The sequence below is a fragment of the Larimichthys crocea genome, chromosome VII (genome assembly GCF_000972845.2).
Source record: "Larimichthys crocea isolate SSNF chromosome VII, L_crocea_2.0, whole genome shotgun sequence".
NCBI classification, from domain to species: Eukaryota; Metazoa; Chordata; class Actinopteri; family Sciaenidae; genus Larimichthys; species Larimichthys crocea.
Window position 1 is genome coordinate 10542409 of NC_040017.1, and position 21181 is coordinate 10563589.

The 21181-nt window shown below is 39.8% G+C and overlaps 2 protein-coding genes across 3 annotated transcripts in view; one reads left to right on the forward strand and one right to left on the reverse strand.

The window, feature by feature from the left end:
• Positions 1 to 329: 329 nt before the first annotated feature.
• Positions 330 to 8372, reverse strand: slc66a1l (solute carrier family 66 member 1 like). Of its 2 annotated transcripts, none has more exons than XM_027280911.1 (9): positions 8202 to 8372; positions 7897 to 7942; positions 7571 to 7814; positions 6862 to 6987; positions 5874 to 5961; positions 5040 to 5149; positions 4730 to 4831; positions 3353 to 3538; positions 330 to 2535 (listed from the first exon to the last, which is right to left on the reverse strand). In XM_027280911.1, the coding sequence occupies exons 1-9, from the start codon at positions 8308 to 8310 to the stop codon at positions 2419 to 2421; spliced, it is 1128 nt and encodes a 375-aa protein (XP_027136712.1). In that variant the 5' UTR covers positions 8311 to 8372; the 3' UTR covers positions 330 to 2418. The 2 variants fall into 2 exon arrangements, with proteins under 2 accessions (XP_027136712.1, XP_027136713.1); XM_027280912.1 differs by having other exon boundaries at positions 6862 to 6991.
• Positions 8373 to 9745: 1373 nt separating this feature from the next.
• veph1 (ventricular zone expressed PH domain-containing 1) overlaps positions 9746 to 21181 on the forward strand; it is a 75997-nt gene continuing 64561 nt past the window's right edge. Inside the window, exons 1-4 of the mRNA XM_027280429.1 lie at positions 9746 to 9867; positions 17015 to 17620; positions 17768 to 17986; positions 20179 to 20353. Of these exons, the coding sequence (XP_027136230.1) occupies positions 17483 to 17620; positions 17768 to 17986; positions 20179 to 20353 (532 nt within the window). The 5' untranslated portion in view covers positions 9746 to 9867; positions 17015 to 17482. The remainder of the gene's footprint in view (positions 9868 to 17014; positions 17621 to 17767; positions 17987 to 20178; positions 20354 to 21181) is intronic.

Consider the following 21181-nt stretch of genomic DNA (forward strand, 5'->3'; position numbering starts at 1 on the left):
GGGATTATTAAAGTATTTCTGATTCTGATTTGCATATTATTGTTAGAATTATGTTTTAATACTAATGTTGGACGCATAAACATGCAAAACAAATAACTATAAGCTATAATAAAGTTAAATCTAATGTGTTAAGTGCAATTACATTTTTTGTGGAAAGTGTAAGATCTTGTTTAAAAACATAATTTAGTTTTTGACATTCATAATAATGACGACATTCATAATAACACATCTATAGAAAATGATGTCTGTGTCTGATTTATAGAAATGTGTCACTCTGTTTTTTGACCTACTCATCAAAACAACATAGACAAACATCTCCACTGAAGATATACTGTATATTGTGCAGTTTATTCAAGTTTTGTACAATATACATACAGTTATTACCATATATACACAGTGGTTTTCCATCAGAACATACCATGGCACAGAGTTTAGGATTACAATATAGTTGGCCATGTACAATTAAATGCATCTGAATACAAATGAAGAAAATAAATGCATCTTAGCAATACATTGTCACCAAAAACTGTGTCTTATAAATACTACAGTAGCAATATATACACATAAATACGTATTTGTGCTAGATTGAAAAAGACTCATTAAGAAATAATTGGGAAGAGATCAAAGTATGAATCGTGCAATACAAAAATAATTTGAAAAAGAAATTACTCTAAATGCATGTATTTGCAAATAATCATCATTTTTTTGTCACTAAAGTCAGAACAAATCCCCTCATGTCTACATAATTCCACATTATTGCATCACTTGACAGAAAAAAAAAACATTGCCGTGTAATCACATCATGTAATTGTGATAATATTGACCAACATATACTGAATAGCAGTTCTTTTCCAAAACAGATGCTACAACATACCACTTCATATCGTTAAATGCAATGTGCGCTTCACTCATTTCCCCTTCTGTTTTCACACATGAAGCATTGCGCCCCAATTATGAGCCAGCTCTTCCTGCACACTGGGAAAAATAAGTCACGTCCATATTATAATGAGGTAGACAAATGTGCAGATCTCTGCAAGTACAGTACTTTAGTTATGTAGATGTCCAGGTTAAACAACGACAGCGCCACATACATACTGTGTAACATTTGGCACACACCAATGCGCCGTTGGCTTTGCTAATGATCTAAATGAATGTCTGCTACCTTAACGTGTACATCTGGTTGATCAATAGGACAACTATTTGTTCTATGCGTTGTTCTTCTTATTCTTTGAACGACTCTAAAAGAAAATGTTATTAAAAAAAATAAATGCAACCTGACAAGATGCTCTGCTTTAAACTGACCGACAGAATAGAAACACATCTTAAATGTGCAAACTCATTTTGAAACTCATCATTTTACCAAACCTTCAATAATTAATCCCATTAATGTTCCTATTCTTAACCCATCCTATTTTCTCTCATGAATGTCTTTGCACTTCATGAAGATGTCACAAAAGAGGACACCATTGCTGTTCATGCGACTCGTAAAACAGGCAGATCATAACAAACGGTAAAAAAGAGAAAAGGTCCCACTGCAGTTTCTAAGAAAAACTGTGGCTTCAATAAACCACTGTCAATAGTTTAGTATCTAACTTTAATTTTAAAATAATTCTGTTCTAAAATGGATATACAGTGCATTTATTCTAAGACTGTTTAGTTTAAAAAGGCAACAACGTGTTGTGAGTGGAGAGCAAGGAACAAGAAGGCAAAAAAAGAAAAGAAAGCAACATCAGTTTGTTAGAGAAATTAGGCCATTGTATGCTTGCAGTGTGCCACATCCTGTCTATTTGATGTCATACAAACTATGGTTCTAGTGTTCAATGACAAGTTCCTCCAGAGACACATTACTCTAAGGTTCCTCTATTACTATGCAAGTTCTGTATTTAATGGCAGTAAAATACCATCTCAGGTAAGAAAAACAACATCCCATACCAAGAATCTTAGTTTAATGCTGCTATCACTATTTATCCTGTCAGAAATGTGTAAATATAACAGGCACTTCATTCTTCCATGACGTTTGCATTTGTGAAAAAACATCTGGGATTAAGCCATCTCCTCTGGGTGTGTATGGCTCCCAATTATTCCAACCAAAACCAAAGTAAAGAAATCCCAGGGGAACAATTTATCACAAATAACAGCATTGATAACGAGAAAAAGATCCGTCTGTCAAAGGAGAAACACACAGAAACATTTCTAAAAAGTTACTTTAGTGTTACTTAATCTTAACATAAATGTATTGGCCAAACATTTTATGCAGCTTTTCCTGTCACATTGGACCACCTAAGGATTGATCATGGTCATCTTAACAAGTTTTTACGATTAAATCGGTAAGAACCCACAGAATGATCAAAAACAACCTCTAGATTGACCATTGGCCCATTCTGCCCAAGTGCTTCATGCTGGTGTCCAGTCTGTGTCCTATAACATTGACAGTTCCACTTCTTCACACAGAAGAGGTTCCACTTCTGGGACGCTGAGTAGCGTGCTGCTTTTAGCAGGGTAGTTCTTCCTGTATATGATGAACTGGGCAGTCACCTTACTATGTTAAGGCTCATACAGGAACATACGTTTAACAGCATCTTCTCTTAAGGCAACTACTAATTTCTTTTTTAGAAACCCTCCATGACATAAAGCTTTAAGTAATAATCTTTTTAGCAGCAATAAGCAATGCTAAATCACAAAGTGTAGACAAGACTCTTAAAATGTCAAGTTATTGATATAGTTATTTATATATCCCTTTATTTATATTTAACATCCCTTTCGACCTTTAAAAAACTTCTAAAAACCTTTCTGTTTCGAGAATGTTTCCCTGCCTAACAAAACTAACAAAACTAACAACTACTCTGTGCTCCTTTACACCTTTCTCAGCTTATGTCCTCCTCTGTAAGTCGCTTTGGATAAAAGCGCCTGCTAAATGCAATGCAATGTAATGTAATGTAATGTAATATAGTTTGGTGGCATGCAAGGTCAAATTTGTTTTTGTCGTATTATTCAAACATGTCGGTCAATATTTTGGTAAAAGAGCTTATAGGACCATTCAAAGTGAGACAAACCAATTTGTAATGGTAAATGTAAGCACTACATATTGTAATTTTATAGTGTCTTCCACTTCATTAAGTTTGTATTAGAACTGTGATAATACAAATTATGATTGCTGATGGGATATGTACAAGTTAACGTCAAAGTCGACATCTAACATTATCAACAAACTGAAATCACACACTATGCTTTAAATATAAAGTATGTGCAAGGATATTACCAGCTCTATTTATTGTATGCCTGGATATGGATCCAAGTTAAAGTTTAGGATGTGAAGAAGCATTCAACACAGCTACACACTGTTAAAGGATACAAAGAAGTCCAGTATGAGGACTCCAAGGCTGCCAATGAGCCAGGCCAGATGTTTGATGATAAAGGTCCGTTTGGATCCCTTCAGTGCAGGCAGGACCACGATGACGCTCAATCCATACGTCCCATTCCCCATCATGGCCAGAGCGAACAACAGGTAGGAGGTGCCCTTTGTGGATTGTCGCTGGAACTAGAAGAGTTTACAGTATTTCATTGATAGACCAAAGAACATCACAGAAACTGCACTGGACATGCTGTCACGAACAAGGACATTAACTATAGATGTGTTTATTTCTGCTGTGAAGTTTTAACATGGGGGCTAATGGCTCATTTTGTAGCCAGCCTCAAGTGGCATTTCGAGGAACTGTAGTTTTTGACATTTGCACGTTGGCTTCATTTCACAGTCACGGAGGTTGGCGCTTGGTGAAAATCCACAGAGAAAAAAAGGAAAAGGTCGAGAACTACGTGTAAGCCACAAGCCAGGTTTCTATTTCACTCACAACAATTAAATTGCTTTCTTTGTACTTGTGCTCTATCAACAAATCCCTTCGAGGGATGATAACCGACAATGAATTCATTCTGCTAACAAGAACTGTATTGTCTGTGGCAAGACTGAGTTCATCACTTCCATTATACATGACCTGGAATGAGAGTATCCATCCAATATTGTGAAACAAAAGACACATTTTAACCTTGTCAGAATCTGTTGTGGCTACTCACCCGGCAACACTATGAGTACCCTGCAGATTACTACATGGACTGGACCAAAACTTCTAGGCAACCAACCAGTTTGTCCACAGTAAAACTGAAGACTATTGGCTATTTATTTTTGTTTCACTAAACTGGATGAGTAACCTGCCACTAAGAATGATAAGCTAATGATAGGGTAGAAACGTTTGGGTCTTTGTGCTGAAAAAGTAAGCACGTTTGAACATGCAGGAATTTCCATGGGGCAAATCCGATTTAAACGATTTACAATAATCTGGGAGTGTGTGTGTGTGTGTCCAGAAGTTTCTGTGGCACTGGCAGCAGACTGAGACGATCCCCCTTCTTGTGATTAATAGCTGCAGTCGAGCCAAGATGTCTCTCCAGCACAACAGCGCCATTGTCTTTAACGTCTGCTTCTCATTTTGACACACATACTGTATATACAAACACACAAATCCAACCCCACTCTTAAAAACACACAGTCCCTGTTTATTACCAATGGACTTATAATAAATGCAGTTTTTTTTAAATGGACCCTCCTGGGATCAGACCCTGCAAACGCTATACATGATCTCCCGTCAGGATCATGGCACTGCTCACGTGCAAACCAGGTTACAGTGACAAAATGAAAACAAACTCCACATCTCAAATGAATAGACAAACGGTCACTTACATTTTTATAGAGCTGGGGGAAACGTGAGCAGAGGTAGAAGACAGATGCCAGGTATCCACATATATAGCCTGTGATTTCCACTGATTTAGAGGTAGTTGGGCTCTGGTGAGAGATGCAGAGAGAGGCAAAAGAATCAAAATACTGCAAATGCACAACAGTACAATAACTGAATTAACATGTATCCAATAAACCTGAAGCTATCAGCACAAGAAACAGCCCAAATCTGATTTATGAACACTTTTATCACAATCTATCATTTGCACACATGTATGTGTAAATATATGCAGTTCATTGCATACAATCTACCTACCTGGGTGTCTAAAGTTGAACTATTATCTATGATGAGTTTGGGTAATGCCAGAAGAACTAATGTAGCAGCACCACACCACATGAAGCACAGCCACTTCAACACAGGGCTTTCTGGAGTACAAGACAAAGAAAAAACAGCTAAGACACATAAAGACACAGACATAAACAGAGTTTAAACCTACTGTTTTACAAAGATAAGATAAGACTACAGGCAAGATTACATTTGTTCTGTGTCAGTGACATTATAAGCAGCCAGTATCAAACAAAGCTGTGCACAGTCTGGAAGAAGTCTGAGTATGATTATGTGTCATTTGGCAGTTATGCACTTTGGGCTTTTCTGCTAAGTACATAACAGCTGGAACCTGTCCCCATCATCTCCAGAGTCACTACGTGGCAGATCATTTGACTTCATAACAACACTGATTTTTTTCATTCCTGTTGTATTTTTCTCACACAGAACTAATGTTACATATTCACGTGAAACGACTGCAAAAGTGTGGTCCATTCATAAACTTACTTGTTGAGTGATAATGATTACATAGTATATTTTATAACTTAGCATGATGATCCCACTACGAAAATGAGACCTTGCTGAAGTGATCTCACCTATACAGGTGATAAATACATACATATTTATATACACAGACTGCGATTGAAAGCTATTTTATCATTAATAAACTAAAGGCCTCGCTTTCACTTTTTGAGGTCATGCAGTTAGTCAGCACGAAATACTTCCTTCCTCGTGGCTCTGTTTTTCATTAGTCATGATATGTTTGACTCATACAGCGCAGTCATCACTCACAAACCTAAAAACAGATATAATGTCTGGGCTTACTTCTGCTGGAGCTATTCTTGATCTTATAGTAGAGAAACTGGGAGATGAGGATCAGGTCTGTGAAGATGTAGAACACCACTGTGACGACCTGAGATGTAGAAAAAGAAAGTCACAGTTGAGACAAAAAAACCTAAACACAAACAAACAACATTTGTAGGTTAAGAGCAGATAGACAGAGATTCATACTGCTGAGTTGTTCCCTGGGGAAACGGTGGGTGGTTTGTGTGTGTGTGTGTGTAAAACTGAGTGAAAAAAATCATTTCCCCTCAAGGGATTAATAAAAGTATCTCTTCTTATGAGGACAAGCTTTAAATCAGTGGTTCTTAACCTGGGTTCGATTGAACCCTAGGGGTTCGGTGGAGCCTCCGCCCCCTGGAATTTTTTATACCATTTGTTACAACATATCTTTGTGAGCAATCGTTTTCGAGGATGCTGGACATAAAAACTAAGAAAAGGAACAGACTTTGCTGTGAAAATGACATGAGACTGGCACTTGCCAAGGTGAAGCCACGCATATCTGAACTGGTCTCTCAAAGGCAACAGCAGAAGTCACACTGAGGTAAGTTGTTGTGAGTTCATGCACTGTGTTGGTTTTGTTATTTGAACAAGGTGATGTTAATGCATGGTTCATTTTGTGCACCAGTAAAAAAAATCATATTTTATTTTTTACTAAAGAAGGGTTCGGTGAATGAGCATATGAAACTGGTGGGGTTCGGTACCTCCATCAAGGTTAAGAACCACTGCTTTAAATGATCGTGTCTAGTAATACAAGAGATATTTTTAAAAATGTCTCGACACTGACAAACAGACAAAATATTTACAGTTAGAGCAAGTTTAACAGTTTCAAACATAACATTTGCGGAAAAAAAGATGCGAAAAAGCAGCAAAAAGAGGAAAAAAATAAAGGAAGGAGGGAAGACCACAAATGAATCCAACTAGGTGGTTATATGTCTGAGTGACTGAGTATGTTGTTTGTACGTGTGTTCACCTGAATGGGCAGCTGGCTAGTAAGGTAACACCCTGCAAAGCTGGTTAGGTCTCCACTGAAGAGGAAGAAAAGAAAGCCAAAAGACATGGCCTCCTCCACTTTACCGTTCCGATAGGCCTCATAGACCTGCCTATGAGGATAGATAGATAGATAGATAGATAGATAGATAGATAGATAGATAGATAGATAGATAGATAGATAGCCACAAATCACACTTTTAGCCAGATGACTCATAAATGATTTTCACAGGGTTCCCACACCTTTTTCATGAACAAATTCAAGCACTTTTCAAGCACCTTCAAGCACCAGTTTTTCCATTTTTCCAGCACCTTTAAATAGGTAGCCTACTAGTTGTGTTTGCCATGATGGTCATGGGAAGCGCAGCGGTGCCACTGTATGGCATAATAATATGGGTCTAATTAACATTATTTCATATGGTGGTAGATTGACTGTTTTGATTTTTAACTAATTGTGAATTGGCTTGTATTCTCAGCTTGTGAGCGGTGTATTGTGTAACTACCATAGCGCAATAACAGTGACAAATAGACATCACACAAATTTCAAGCATTTTCAAGCACTTCACAAAAAATTCAAGCATTTTCACAACCTTGAAAACACTGAATTGAAATTCAAGCATTTTCAAGGAATTCAAGCACCCGTGGGAACCCTGTTTTCACCACAGGATGCAACACAATCTTATACAACTTACGGCAGAGTGGACAGCAGGAAACAGAACATGGATACGAGTCCTATCATCACGCTGCAGTACTCCCACACATTGTCCACACACTCCTCCAGGAGGTAGAGGATCCAGGGCGTCCCGTTGACACACACCGGCCGGCCCAGCGCCGGAGCTGTCCAGTTGGCGGCCGACACGTCCACACTCTTCCCGGGGAAGCGCGCAGTAGCCATGGCGAGATAAGTGTCCCTGTCCTGACCTCCCGCTGCTAGTGCTGCTTCCAAATTGTGAGTAAATGCGTGTGTTTACTTTGGCAACAAACCTGAAAAGAAATCAGGTCTGACACACCTACCTACCTCAATAAAACACACGCGTGGAGACTTGTTCTGTCATCTGACGAGTCTGCGAGAGATAAATAAATCAGAAAACAACTAAAAAGAAGTGTCACAACTGATTTAGAGTGCATCAAAAATCAATAATTACGCCTATATTTGGAGAAACCCTGGCGTGTTTGTGATGTAGACACTCTGAGTGCATGTGTATTTTAGCTTATTTTGCACAGGCTTTACACACAGGCGTCGTTAAGGCAAATTTACACAGACTTGAGGATGGGATGCTAACAAACAAAGATGGCTAAAATCAGCTCTCGGTGGCCGCTCACCTGACAAAATGGACTCGGTGCAGACTGTGAAGTGTCTGTGGGTTTGCCGTGACTGTCCCCACATTCTCACACGCCTCTGTGAACAGTGTGTGCAGCTTTTAAATGACATTACACATTAGCTCCCGATGTTATCACCCATCGCTGAGACCTCCCTGTGTCAGGACAACATGAATGACATCACTACATCCGGTGAGGATTTTCAAAATAATACCCATATGGAGATAGATAGATAGATAGATAGATAGATAGATAGATAGATAGATAGATAGATAGATAGATAGATAGATAGATAGATAGATAGATAGATAGATAGATACTTTATTGATCCCAAAGGAAATTCAAGCATCAAGTTAAACAGTTAGACTATTATATTATATATTATATAGACATAGACATAGATCATCATCATATCATATATAATGTAAAATAGAGATTTACAAGGATATCCTTTTAAAATGTCTGTATGGTATTTAGTTATTGAAATAGTCTGCATGGGTAGAAAAGATAATACAGGCGGTTTAATTTTTCATCAGGAAATGCCTGAATGATGCAATTTCATAACTATTTTACATATTTAATTTAGTTTAGTTGAATTATTCTGACATTTCAATACAGGTTTTTAATTTGTTGATGCCTTTCAGCCTCACACCAGAATCATCTGCGCTCTTATTTTGAAGGCACAAATGCATTTATGACTTCAATGAAATTGACTCACCGGAAACTGCACACATATTTTCTAACTTGACTTCCGATGGATTGTGCCTGGGGAAATACCGCCACCTCCTGTCACATCATGGAGCAACATCAATAATGACAAACAATAACACATAATAAATTTAATTGAAACAAATAAACACTTTTCATTGATATTTTTTGTTATTTTTTCATTTATTTAAAAAAATATTACTGCTGCTGGTGCTGCTTCTATCATTACTACTACTGATAACAAGGTAGACAATGAATTCTTGGCTGGGATAGATCTAACAGGACTCCTCTGCTGCCTACATAAATAGCTGCTGCTGCCATGAGTCTCATTATAGCAATCACGCAAACACTGAGCAGCATGTCTGTGCTGGGAAAAGGGATTAGGGATAACTTTGGTTTGGAATGCAGCCATGAAGTCATTCTTCAGGACTCAACTCCTCCTCCTCAACTCTATAACAGCATTTATTTTTGGAGTCAGTTAACACATACTTATTTTGTCAGATCTAAACATATTCATTGTTGCCTCTCACTGTTGTATGATGCTTTCATGTCCAGTGGAGAATGAACTGACTTTAAATGTAGTTTATCTTAACCCTTAAAAGCCTCACATCTAAAAGAGCATGACCTGATTTCCAATGACAGCTGATGAATTGCTGTGTATAAATATACAAATATCATCTTGCTTATTATATTTCCTGATTCCTTAAAGGCAGCACCCTAACCTGTCCGTCCCTCCTCCATCCACCTGTTGCGCCCTGCGCTCTAGTCTGACGCACGATGGCGCGCTTTCCAACGGTGGTCGACGAGGATATAATATAAAGCTCGCTCTGTGGGGGAACTTGAAGCTGTGCAGGGGCAATTTGTGTTGCTATGTGCCGCTTTTTGAACGAGGGTTGGAGGCATTGAAACGAAGCTCTCCACATTCATTATCCGTGCGTCCTACACGTCCTGCACGGAACAGGTAAGCTGCCCGACGCTGTAAGGTGTTAGGGATTGAATCAGGTTTGGGTTTTTTTTTTTTTTTATTTATCTTGTTGCATGGCATTCTGTCATTAGAGACAAACGCGTTGCCGGGATAAATGCATGAATGCCACCCGCATTCCTTGATGTCGGGAAAGTTGACTGGATGACGGGAAATCGGCGGTCACAGCAGCGATGTGTCTCAGTCTCTCCTCAAATACCTTTTAGTTAAAAATGTAAATGAGAACGCACAGGAGGGCGCACAGATGGATTGGAGAGGCGTTCTTGTGGGTTGTTGCCACAAGCACTGAATGTTAAACAGGGTTAAATACTTGTTAACCTATTGCAGACAGGCTCCACATGTTACCCATATAGAAATAAACTGTTGAGGTACACATGGCACATATATTGACTATTTTTTAGGTTTTGCTGGTAACATTGTGATATCTTAGACTACTTATTTCACACCTGCTTTACTTCCATGTATTCCCTCCCTCCCCTCCTCTCCCTGTCTGTCCGTCTCTCTCTCTCTCCCTCTCTCTCTGTCGGTGTTTCGGTGTAAATACACTGGAATGTGCTCTGAGAGCTTGAAAGGCAAGTTCAGTCGCATTGCTCACATTTAGTCTGTGCATTTCTTCTCTTAATGCGCTGTCCAAGTCTAAATCTACTGTTGCTCCACCTGTATGTGAATAAATAAAGAGAGGGGGGGGGGGGGGCTCCTCAAGGTCAGACTTGTGACATAGACAGATGTTAATGTCCCAGGAAGGAGGGACATAATGAGCATTGCCATGAACTTGAACTATTATTATAATTGCTGCATTATTTATTTAAAAATCCTATTTGTGTGGAAGGAATTAATGGTCTACTCATTCATGTCTTCAGTCCAGCCAAATCTATCATGTTCCAGGTGGAAGCTGCTGGTCATCACAGGGCAGGAGAAAGATAAATGGACTGTAGCCCATATTTGCTCACTTGCTTCTCTCCAGACTGTGATGACCTAAATATTACAATATAAAAATGATTGCTTTTTACGGTGTCATTTAGAGCAAATATCCATGTGCTTTGCACACATGCTTAAATTGATTTATCATGTGTGTTCAGTTGAAGGATGGTTAAACTGGATTCAGGTGGAGGTATCTCTGGTATCTTTGCATTTCCTTGTGCTGGCATTTAATGGCATTTGAGTGATGTTCAGCTGCCAAGGAAAGGAAGTTTGGTTTATTTTTAGGACTACGATTTTCCATGATACACACTAGCGAAGTGAAAGCAGTAATTCATCATAGGTTAAATCACCTATTCAGCCCACTTACTCACTAAGGAAGGAAACCTAGAAAATGTGGAGGATGCAAGATATGAAAAGATTTCTAAACTTGGAAACATATTAAACATGTATTGAGGATATTTGAAAGCAGCTCGCTGTTAGGAATGAGGTCCCAACATTTAATGTGGTGGGGTCAAACCCGTACACTGAAACCAGAACATGCTTCCGTTCAGCTCTCAGGGCAAGACTCTTGAGTTTGGGTTGCGGAAAGGCAGCGGGGAGTAATGAATAATGAATGGATTAGAGAAATGTGCGTGAATGTTAGTTGGTGGAGTGTGGCGTTAATGCTCTATTCCAACTAGCACTTCTCTCTGCTGTGGAAATCCTCTCAGCAGTTGTGAGTCTCAAAGCGCACCTGAGCCAAACTTGAAAGCAAAGAGGAACCCTCATCCATCCACCCCTCTTTAGGTTGGATTTACTGGCTTTTGACACAGTTATGCTTGCAGACACACATCCACACGTATGAACACATACAAACAGACAGTGAAATTAGTACAAATCAGCCTGTCGAATTAGTTTCTATTAGGAATCCAGCACAATGGGTCCCAAAAGATTTTTTTGTGTGACCAATCTGGGTTAAATCTAAGATTTTTATTCTTATGGTATTATCGAGCAAGATAGGTCATTTTGTTTTACTAAAATGTCTCACACTGTAGCATTAAAGCTCAGAAATAGAGCCGAAATGATTGATCGATTAGTCCATTAACAGGACATGCGCACAGTGTCTTTTTCTTTCTCATTTGTTACATAACATATTTGCTCTGTGTGCATAAGGCAGTGTGACATCCACAAGTGTCACATTAAGTGTTCCTGTCATCTGCTTCTGGTTTCTCATATCAGGTCCACAGTGACCTCTCAGCAGGGAGAAAGAGAGATATTTGCTTCCCCCCTCATCAAGCTCAGTCTCTCTCTGCGTATTTCCCATTGTGTGTGTCTTAACTCAATTGCTTTAGTTTGTTTTACAGTAGCTATTTTTCTCCAGCTCCTGTCATACTGTAATTCCCAATCGTTGCTCCACAGCTGCAACTGCAAGGCATAAATAATGGAGAAACCCCACACACACACACACACACACATACACACACTTATAATACAGTACACTCCCACAGTTCCTAAGCTAAACCTCCGGGGTCCTATCTTTAAAGAGTTCTTAACTGACTTATCTGTGGCAGTGTGGACCTATTTCCAAAGAAGTCCTCATGGAATCTCTTCTTTGTGACTTTTTTCATTTAACTTATTCATGAAATTCATGGCATCAGTTACATAACTGATTGGCCCAGTTATAGGGAATAACTATTAATGTAATCAACCTTGAATTATACTATATTATACTATAGACTCAGACAATGGATTTCTGCTCAGGAACACATTGTAAGGACCAAACAATAAGGGAATTAGAAAAAAAAATCTGCTGCTAATCGAGTCATTTTTGTATTTTTTAAAGCAAAAGCAACAAATATGTTTGAGCTTCTCCTGTGTTTTTCTATGTAAACTGAATATCTTTGGGGTTTGGACTAGAAGATGTTACTTTCAGCTTTTAGAAATTTATAACAAGCAATTTGATCAATTTTCTGACATTTCATAGAGCAGAAAATAAATGGAGAAAATAGTTTTCAATGATGAAAATAATCATCCATTGCAGCCCTAGATCTGATCAAACGACATGTACATGTTTATGTCTCACTGGGGCTGTTTAAAAAGTCATTCTTGTGACTTCATATTCCCTTTCGACAGAGAAGCATGTCTGTTTTCTAGTTTTAGTGCACACACTGGCTTACTTTTTTAATTAACCAAGTAGGCCTCATTTCTCAGGATATCCTCCAACTTTCTCAGCGCTCAACAACAAGTGCCATAAATGCTGCGTTAATACACTCCAGCATGTTCTGCATTATTCATTCATTATTCTGTTTGAGTTTATTTTTAATCGCAGGCTTCTTGTCTGCATATTATACTATATAGTTACAGTGAAAAAAGAGTAAATCACATACAGTACCAAACCTTGTAGCCTCAATAAGAGCAAACACAATCAGAGGATGTTCTTTTCAAAGAGCTCCTGGGTGCAGAATGAGAGCCAGTTGGGCATATTTGTCTTCATCTTAATAGTGTGAGATGAAGAACATCAAACACTTTTTTTGAAAAGCAGCTTTCCAACAGTGTTCAGGCTGGGCTGCCTCTACTGGAAATCTCCCTGCTTTCCCAAACTCTCATTTCCACATAATAATTATGTCCATACATAAATAAATAAATTAAAAAGAAGCAAAAGAGACTAGGCTTTTTAATTCATAGTCAGATATGAAGCGGTAATGTAGAGAAAACAGTGGAATGCAGGGCTTTTTTTCTTCTGTCTGTCTCTCCCTTTCACCAAGCTCCTTTCCAAAGTATTTGTGTGTGAGTGTGTGTGAGATGTCTTGCAAGCCGAGCAGGTGCACATTACACAGAAGGATAGGGCCGACTGAGCAGAGAGAGAGAGAGAGAGAGAGTGAGGGAAAGACGGGGGAGGGAGGGGTGGTCTGTCTTATAGGTCATACAAAAGACCCAGTGTTTTCTCTCCCTGAGTGCCGAGTGAAGACAGTAGTGGCAGTGGTGGAGGAAAGAGAGAAAGAGAAAGAGAAAGAGAGAGAGAGAGAGAGAGAGAGAGAGGCCCTTCAGTCACATTGTCCTTACATAGCCCCAAACCCTCTCACCCCTCCCGCCCGACCCGCCCCACCCCGTCAGCGCGCACCCCCTGTGTCACCCCTCACCCAGTGGCCCAGTGGCCAGCACAGTGTCCTGCAACATTTGGGTGCTTTACATTCAAACTGAACTTTCACTGGAAGAATCACTGTATTTGCACTTGCACTTGTCAAATGTGACAGGCAATATACCAAGAAGAAGACAATGTGAACTCTAATGTGCTCTTTAATTTAGTTTTAGACCATTTAAAGTGTGTATCATAAAATACAGGTGGAAACAAGGTACTACAAACTGTCTTCTGTGTGTGTGTGTGTGTGTGTGTGTGTGTGTGTGTGTTTAAAGGCTGCATTCCTGAGCTTGCTGAGCCGTAGCTGGGTGATTAATAGTAACTAGCTGATTGTTTAAGAACTGAAATTCCTCAGGCCCATTTTTTCCTCTGCTTTTACACACACACACACACGCACCCACACACACGCGTGCACACACACACACACATACACACACACGCGCGCATACACACACACACATACACACACACACACACACACACACATACACGCACACACACACACATACACAAGCACTAGTGCTCAGTCTCTCAAGCGGGCTGTGACATAGTGAGAGCAGGAAGGGATACAGTAAATAAACACAACAGTTCAGCAGTGAGGAGAGAGAGGATGGTGTGTGTACATAACTGTGTGTGTGTGTGTGTGTGTGTGTGTGTGTGTGTGTGTGAGGCATTCAGGTAGAATAATGGAAGCTCAGTATGCGAGTTGTCTGCAGGTTACACAGGGAATTCAGGACAGCGAAACATTATCCACCTCTGGCTCTTTCTCTCTGGTTCTCTGTCTCTGTCAGCTTCTCTGCTGCTCACTGCCTTTCACGCCGAGTGTGGGTTTGTCTCATTCCTCCTCTTCTCCTGGTGTTTCTTTTCCTGATCGTCTCCATCTGAATCCCTGTCCTTTATCATCTTTCTCTCTTTCCATTTTTATTGGTGAGTAGATACTGTTGCCCCCTTTACTCATAAAAAACACCTCTTGGTTTAATGCAATACAATTCAGCAGCATCATGAACTGCAGCCTCTAAAATGATCGAAAACAATGATCAACGCCCCTATAATATAGTTTCACCCGTTATAAAGTTCATGAAGGTAGGATTTATTGCATGGCTTTTGTGTTAGACTGCATTTGTTTATGTAGTCGTACTCAATTCAGGATATATATTTTTGTGTCACGAGGTTCAAGAAGAAAAGAAGAATATATAGGTAGTTACAGCATATGTAGAAAATATCTTGTAGATAATTTCGTACTTCTAACCATGCAAAGAAATAGCTCTGATGGATGCTCTACACAACAATGATAATAGGTGTCTGTCTGTGCGTGACAGATAAATCTCTTTGCTCTGTATTTATGCTTGTTTTGTTGTTTTGGACCCAGCAGCTTGGCTTTGACCAATAAGAATTCCTGATGTGGTGTCCCGGCAATGGGCGGCTTTCCATGACCAGCGGCAGCTTGGCAGGAGAGATAACGGTCTCCCAAGAGCTCCGCTTTGTGCCGTCCTTTGGTCGAGCTTGTGCTCGCTCCAATGTGACTTTCATAGAAATGGTGTGAAGACGAGATGACGTCTCATGGTAGAGGGAAGCGGGCGCAGGGAGCAGACAATGACACAGATACATACGCTTAGCAGCTCATCCTGTGTGTGTCTGTGTTTTTTTCTACTTGCTAAATGTCTGTAGAGGCATGGGAACATGCAGTGTTTGTGTGTGTTTTTCATGTGGGAGGGCAGATATGTTTGTCACTGTGCGAAGCCAGAGATATAACAAGCATACTGTACATAGAGTGTGCACGTATGTGATTGTTTGTTGCATACGTGTGTGTAAAACTCCTCTCCGCCCCCTGTAGAGTTAATGTTTTAATGTTTAATTTAGGTTCACAAAAACAGGGATAATGGTTAACGTAGTGCCTTTGAATTCCCACAACTCGGACTGCATTCATAATACTTTATCGCCGAGCACTGTTTATTCTTTATAAACCATTAGTTTTATTTCTGTCATTATGAACTGTTGTATTATATTCTAATAAATACTTAAAGACATCATAAGAATATAACAAATTCTACATTATTTGAATACAGATTCTTTATGTAAATACTATTTTGGCTCATAGATTTAATCCATCACAATGTAGATAGATTTACTGGACTAAAACACCCAAAATGTCACTGAGGCTGCAAACACCTCTGTGAATTGGGAACTGTAGTCACACATTCCCACAGTGCCCGCATACGTGTCTGTGTGTGTTTGTGCATTGTGGTTGGTCTGTATGATTTTGCAGAAGACATGTCACACATTACCAAGGAGTCATTTGGTTCACATCATCACATATTAACTTAAACTTGCTTCACCTGTAGAAAGAGGGAAACAGATGGGGTGGAGAAGAGTTTAAAAGGTAGAGGGATGGATGAGCGGATATTTTTAACTTCTAATGTTGTTGTTGAATGTTATTGTCACCTGAAGACTGTTTGAAAGCAAAGCACCATAAGCAATAGTTTCACATTTTTAGATATATGTCTATTTGCTTTCTTGCTGAGAGTTAGATGAGAAGATCGATACCCCTCTTACATTAATGTGTTAAGTATAAAGCTACCCCCAGCAGCCATTTAGTTCAGCTTAGCTTAGAAAACAGCCTGGTTTTGTTAGAAGATAACAAAATTCACTTAAAGCTTACTAATATCTTTTTATATCCTTGTATTTCTTACCTTCATGGTCATATTCAACAGAGCAACATGAGAGTGGTCATCATTTTTTTGGGAAACTTTTGGGAAAATCTATAGAAGCATATTTCCCAAAATGTTGAACTGCGCCTTTAATATCGTCTGACATTCACTTATGTAAGTGTCTGTCATGGTTGTCCTAGTTGTCCAAGTCTGTTTCTTGAGACCAAAAATCCCTAATTAAACCTCTACTGCTATTCTTACTGGCTCAAAATTAATATCGCCAGTCTCAGCTGCACAATCTACTTCTTGCCAAAATGTTATTTTGTGTACAAAATGAACATCCCAACATTTAGCTCTCTTTAGTTAATTTAATCGTCCCCTCTCCCCCCCCCCACCCCCCCCCCCCCCCCCCCCCCCCCCCCCCCCCTCTCTCCTCCAGGACCCTGCTGCAGAAAGACTGCCTTCTCCAGAATATGCCTTGTCTCCATGGTAACAGGCCTCAGGCAGACCCAGAAAAAACATTGGGCCAAACTCATCCACTCTTGTCCAGCCTACCTGATCCTGGACTGCACTGAAGAGGACTTGAATTTCACATGTTTAAAGATTCTTTATTCGTTACTAATGTCCTCCATTGATCCATGCATCCATATTATTTGACCAATTAGAGTGCATTCACAGCACCCATAATGTCTGAAGCAGTGCCTGCATTTTAAATTGATGTCATTTTAAAAGGGATTGAACTCTTTTGGGTTACCAATGCACATGACTCTGTGTACTCTCTAAATGGTCCCTTAGAGCCAAGAAAAAAACATTATGTCAGGGATATATTCATTCTCAATTAAGGGATCTTAAACTGGACAGGACCTGTGCCAAACTAGTCCAAAAGGTGTCCTAAACTAGGACCAGGATGCACCAGCTGTTCAGCCAAGTGTTGGGGCAAAGGGATCTGTCCAGAGCTGGAGATCTGTTTTCTCTGGAGGACGCAGAGATCGAAGACTGTCTGTCTCAGGCTTTGGACCAGATCAAGGCCATCTCCTGCTCACCGGTCAGTAGGCAGAACCAACACACATAGATGCTATTTATCCAAAATATTAATGAATTATTTATGTTCTCATCCATAATTCATCTTTGTGTCCTTAATTTATCATTGCAACCTTTGTTTTGCATCATCTTACTGTCTGCTGGCTGACAGGACTATTTGACCAATGATAATGACCAGGCTGTGGTGGAGATTTGCATAACGCGCATTACCACGGCCATAAGGGAGACGGGCTCCATCGAGCAACACAGCACGGCGTTGGTGGGCCTGTGGGAGTCGTGTCTGGAACATAACCTCACCCCGCAAGGTGAAAACACAGAGGACACACCGCACGCTAAGATTGCCTCCGACATCACCAGCTGTATCCTGCAGGTACACACACACACACAACACCAGACATTGTTTTGTAGTGTTGCATTCCAGAGAAAATAACTTCTGTATTTGTTTTACCTGAAGCACAAACCACACATACAGAACATACCTTTACAGCTGTTGACGTTTTGGAAATTGAGCACTGTCACATGTCTAAAAAGTATGGCACACGTTGATTAACAGACAGTCTGCTCGCGATCAGAACTGTAATAGTGTATATTAGCAGCTTTACAGCGTATACACACCAAATACCTGCATAAAGATAGCTACAGATATGTGCAAATCTTGCTGAGCAAGGCTGCAGACAGTCAAGCTTACAGTCTGTCATGTAACTTGTCATGCAAAACTATTTGAAGTATCTCAGATGGAACAAAACGCTGATTAGGGAAATGTTGTAAAAAGAAGTACCAAAAATTATTTTTCCTCTTTCTCTGTCCTGTCAGTCATCTTGCAAACCTTTAAATTTATCTCCTGACCTCTCGGTTTTTTTACTTGTGGTAGTACTGTAGATAACAGGAAAAAAAAGGTTGGAAGGCATGAGAAAATGGGGACACAAGTATAAATTATTCCTCATGCAACATAAAAAGGAGGATTTTGCTGTAAGACCAAATACACTTTATGTAATGAGAGGTTCAAAGGTTTAAAATGTAAATCTAAATCTTTCCCCTTCAGACCTCCAGACCAGAGGGACTCTCTCTCTCTCTCTCTCTCTCTCTCTCTCTCTTACCTTCTTCCGCTCTCCACTTCTTGTGGGAATAGGAATGTGCTTAATACCGTCATAATGAGACTGATTCTTGATGAAAACACACACACGCACACACACACACACACACACGCACACACATACACACACACACACACACGCACACACACACACACACATACACACAGAGGTGAGACTAAAAGTTCTGACAGCAGCAGCTCGACGCTCTGATGTCCTCACTCCAACAGTTATCTCTTCACTCCTTCGCTGTTCCTTTATCTTTTATGATCAGTTTCTTTGAGTTCGTTCTACCTATTCTTCTTCTGTTCTTTCCTACCCTCCAACTATCTTTATTTCTTCTCACACTCTTCTTACCCTTCCACTGAAACTCCCACAGAGGGGAGGAGAGAAGAAGTGAGCAACAGCCTGTAGGAAGAAGCGTTTTTATTTGCATCCTGCTTGTGTGCAAATAAACGTATATGTGTGTGTGTTGATTTCTAGCGTATGACAGCATTATTCAGTGTGTGTGTGTTTGATCTTATTGCTTCTGATCTGCGCTGTGCCTGACATTAACGTGACTCTTCCTAATAAGATGAAAGGGAGAGACAGGAAAGATAAATAAATCTTTACATCCATGTATTAGGTAAATATGTATTTACATGCCAAATGAGTGTAATGTAGACAGACGGACAGTTTGATGGATCGTCTTGATTGGTGGGATAATTTTGTGGACACTGCCATCATGTGGCAGAAGTGAGGTGTGACAGACTAAAACATCAACACAGTAAGTATCAGGTTAAAAGGAATTCTGAGCTTTTTTCTTTTTTTACTCTCAGTGAAATCATATTACCCATTACAGCATTGCATAATAAGCATAAGTAAAAAACATATATGAATGGATTCATAACAAATAAAATAACTATACTTCCACATATCTATCTTCTAGGGATGAGAGGGATAGGTGAGATAAGTTTATCGTTATAGGACTCCATCTCTGATCTAATCTGTTCTTTTGTAACCTTAGACTAATCCTTTGGTTTAGCAGATTGTACATGGGTGACTCTGGCTTTGCATGCAAAGGAAGGTTGAGTTTAAGTGTAGGTACACAAATAAATTATATCATCCGAGGAATGCGGTGAACATTGCCATGAAACATATCCAGAGGTAGATTGCCCATTTAATTTCTGTCATCACTGCAGAAGGTCCTTCAAATGTGAATCTAAATCTGGATCAGCAGCAATCTCCCACCCCCCAAACACACAACACGTTAACCAGACTTGGTCTCAGTCTGTCCTGTTGAGGGAGCTAGTGCATTTCAAATCCCCTTCCTTCCTGTTCCCTCTGTAAATGTTTACAGGGACAAATCTTCTGCATGTGTCTGCTCCCTCAAACACACACACAAACACACATACACGTTTTTGGGTTGTTTTTTTTTGCATGTTTTAACCCACTGTCTCCTCAAACCTCCTCTCTCCTTTTGTCCCCTCAGAACTACAGCTGTCCGTCAGTCATGGTCCTGGCAGTCCCGGTAGCGGTGCGGTTCCTGCAGAGAGGGAACAGGGAGCTGAGCAGGAACATGTCCAGTTATCTCTCCCTGGCTGCTATAGCCAAAGCTGATCTGCTAGCTGAACACACAGAAGCCATAACACTCAGTGTCCTGAGAGGTAGGACACGCATACGTTCATTGTTCATACACAAAAAAGGGTAAATAGTTCATGCATGCACACAAATCTGCATAAACACATTTTAATCATATCATCATGCTGTCATGCTGTCAACATTTTTCTCTATGAATTAATTTTAAGTGAATCTGATGCCCTGCAATGCATGTCCCATATAGATACAGATCCTGTTACACACTTGTAATCAGTGTGGGTGGGTGTGTGCCTTTTGTAGAGACTGTAAAGAGTCACAGAAGGCTGACAAAGAACACCGAAAGGATTCTCTAACAAGGCGTTATTATATTTATTTAGTTGTTAATAGTTGACATGTGTGTTTGGCTTGTACAAAACAGCACTTGTATGCTCTTACTGTGAGAGCTGTTAGCAGATCTCCAACAATGGGATCAGCTGGTTTACTGGAGTGGAAAAATGGATTACTGTTGTAATCAGCAGTTGTAGTAGCAAACCACAGTCTTATCCTATCATAAGCCATAGAGAATATTGTTATAATGATTACCAGCTCATTTAGGATAATAATAATGAAATAACGGCTGTTGCAAAATCATCATATCCATGATGACACAGCATGGAAATTCATATGCAAGAAGCAGTTTGATTGTGGAGAGAAAAGTGTTATAGCTGTGTCGTCTTGTGCAGTTTATCTTGTTTATGTTTCTGTGCACATCAGTATGTTTTTGAACTTCTTTTACTTTTTGATCTAAACATATAGAGCGGGTTCATCCTTTTCATTGATTTGCCATACTGCTGTATGCATTTTGTTCCATCTTGTCCATGCCTGTTATCCTACTCTAGCAACTCTCGCCCAAACAT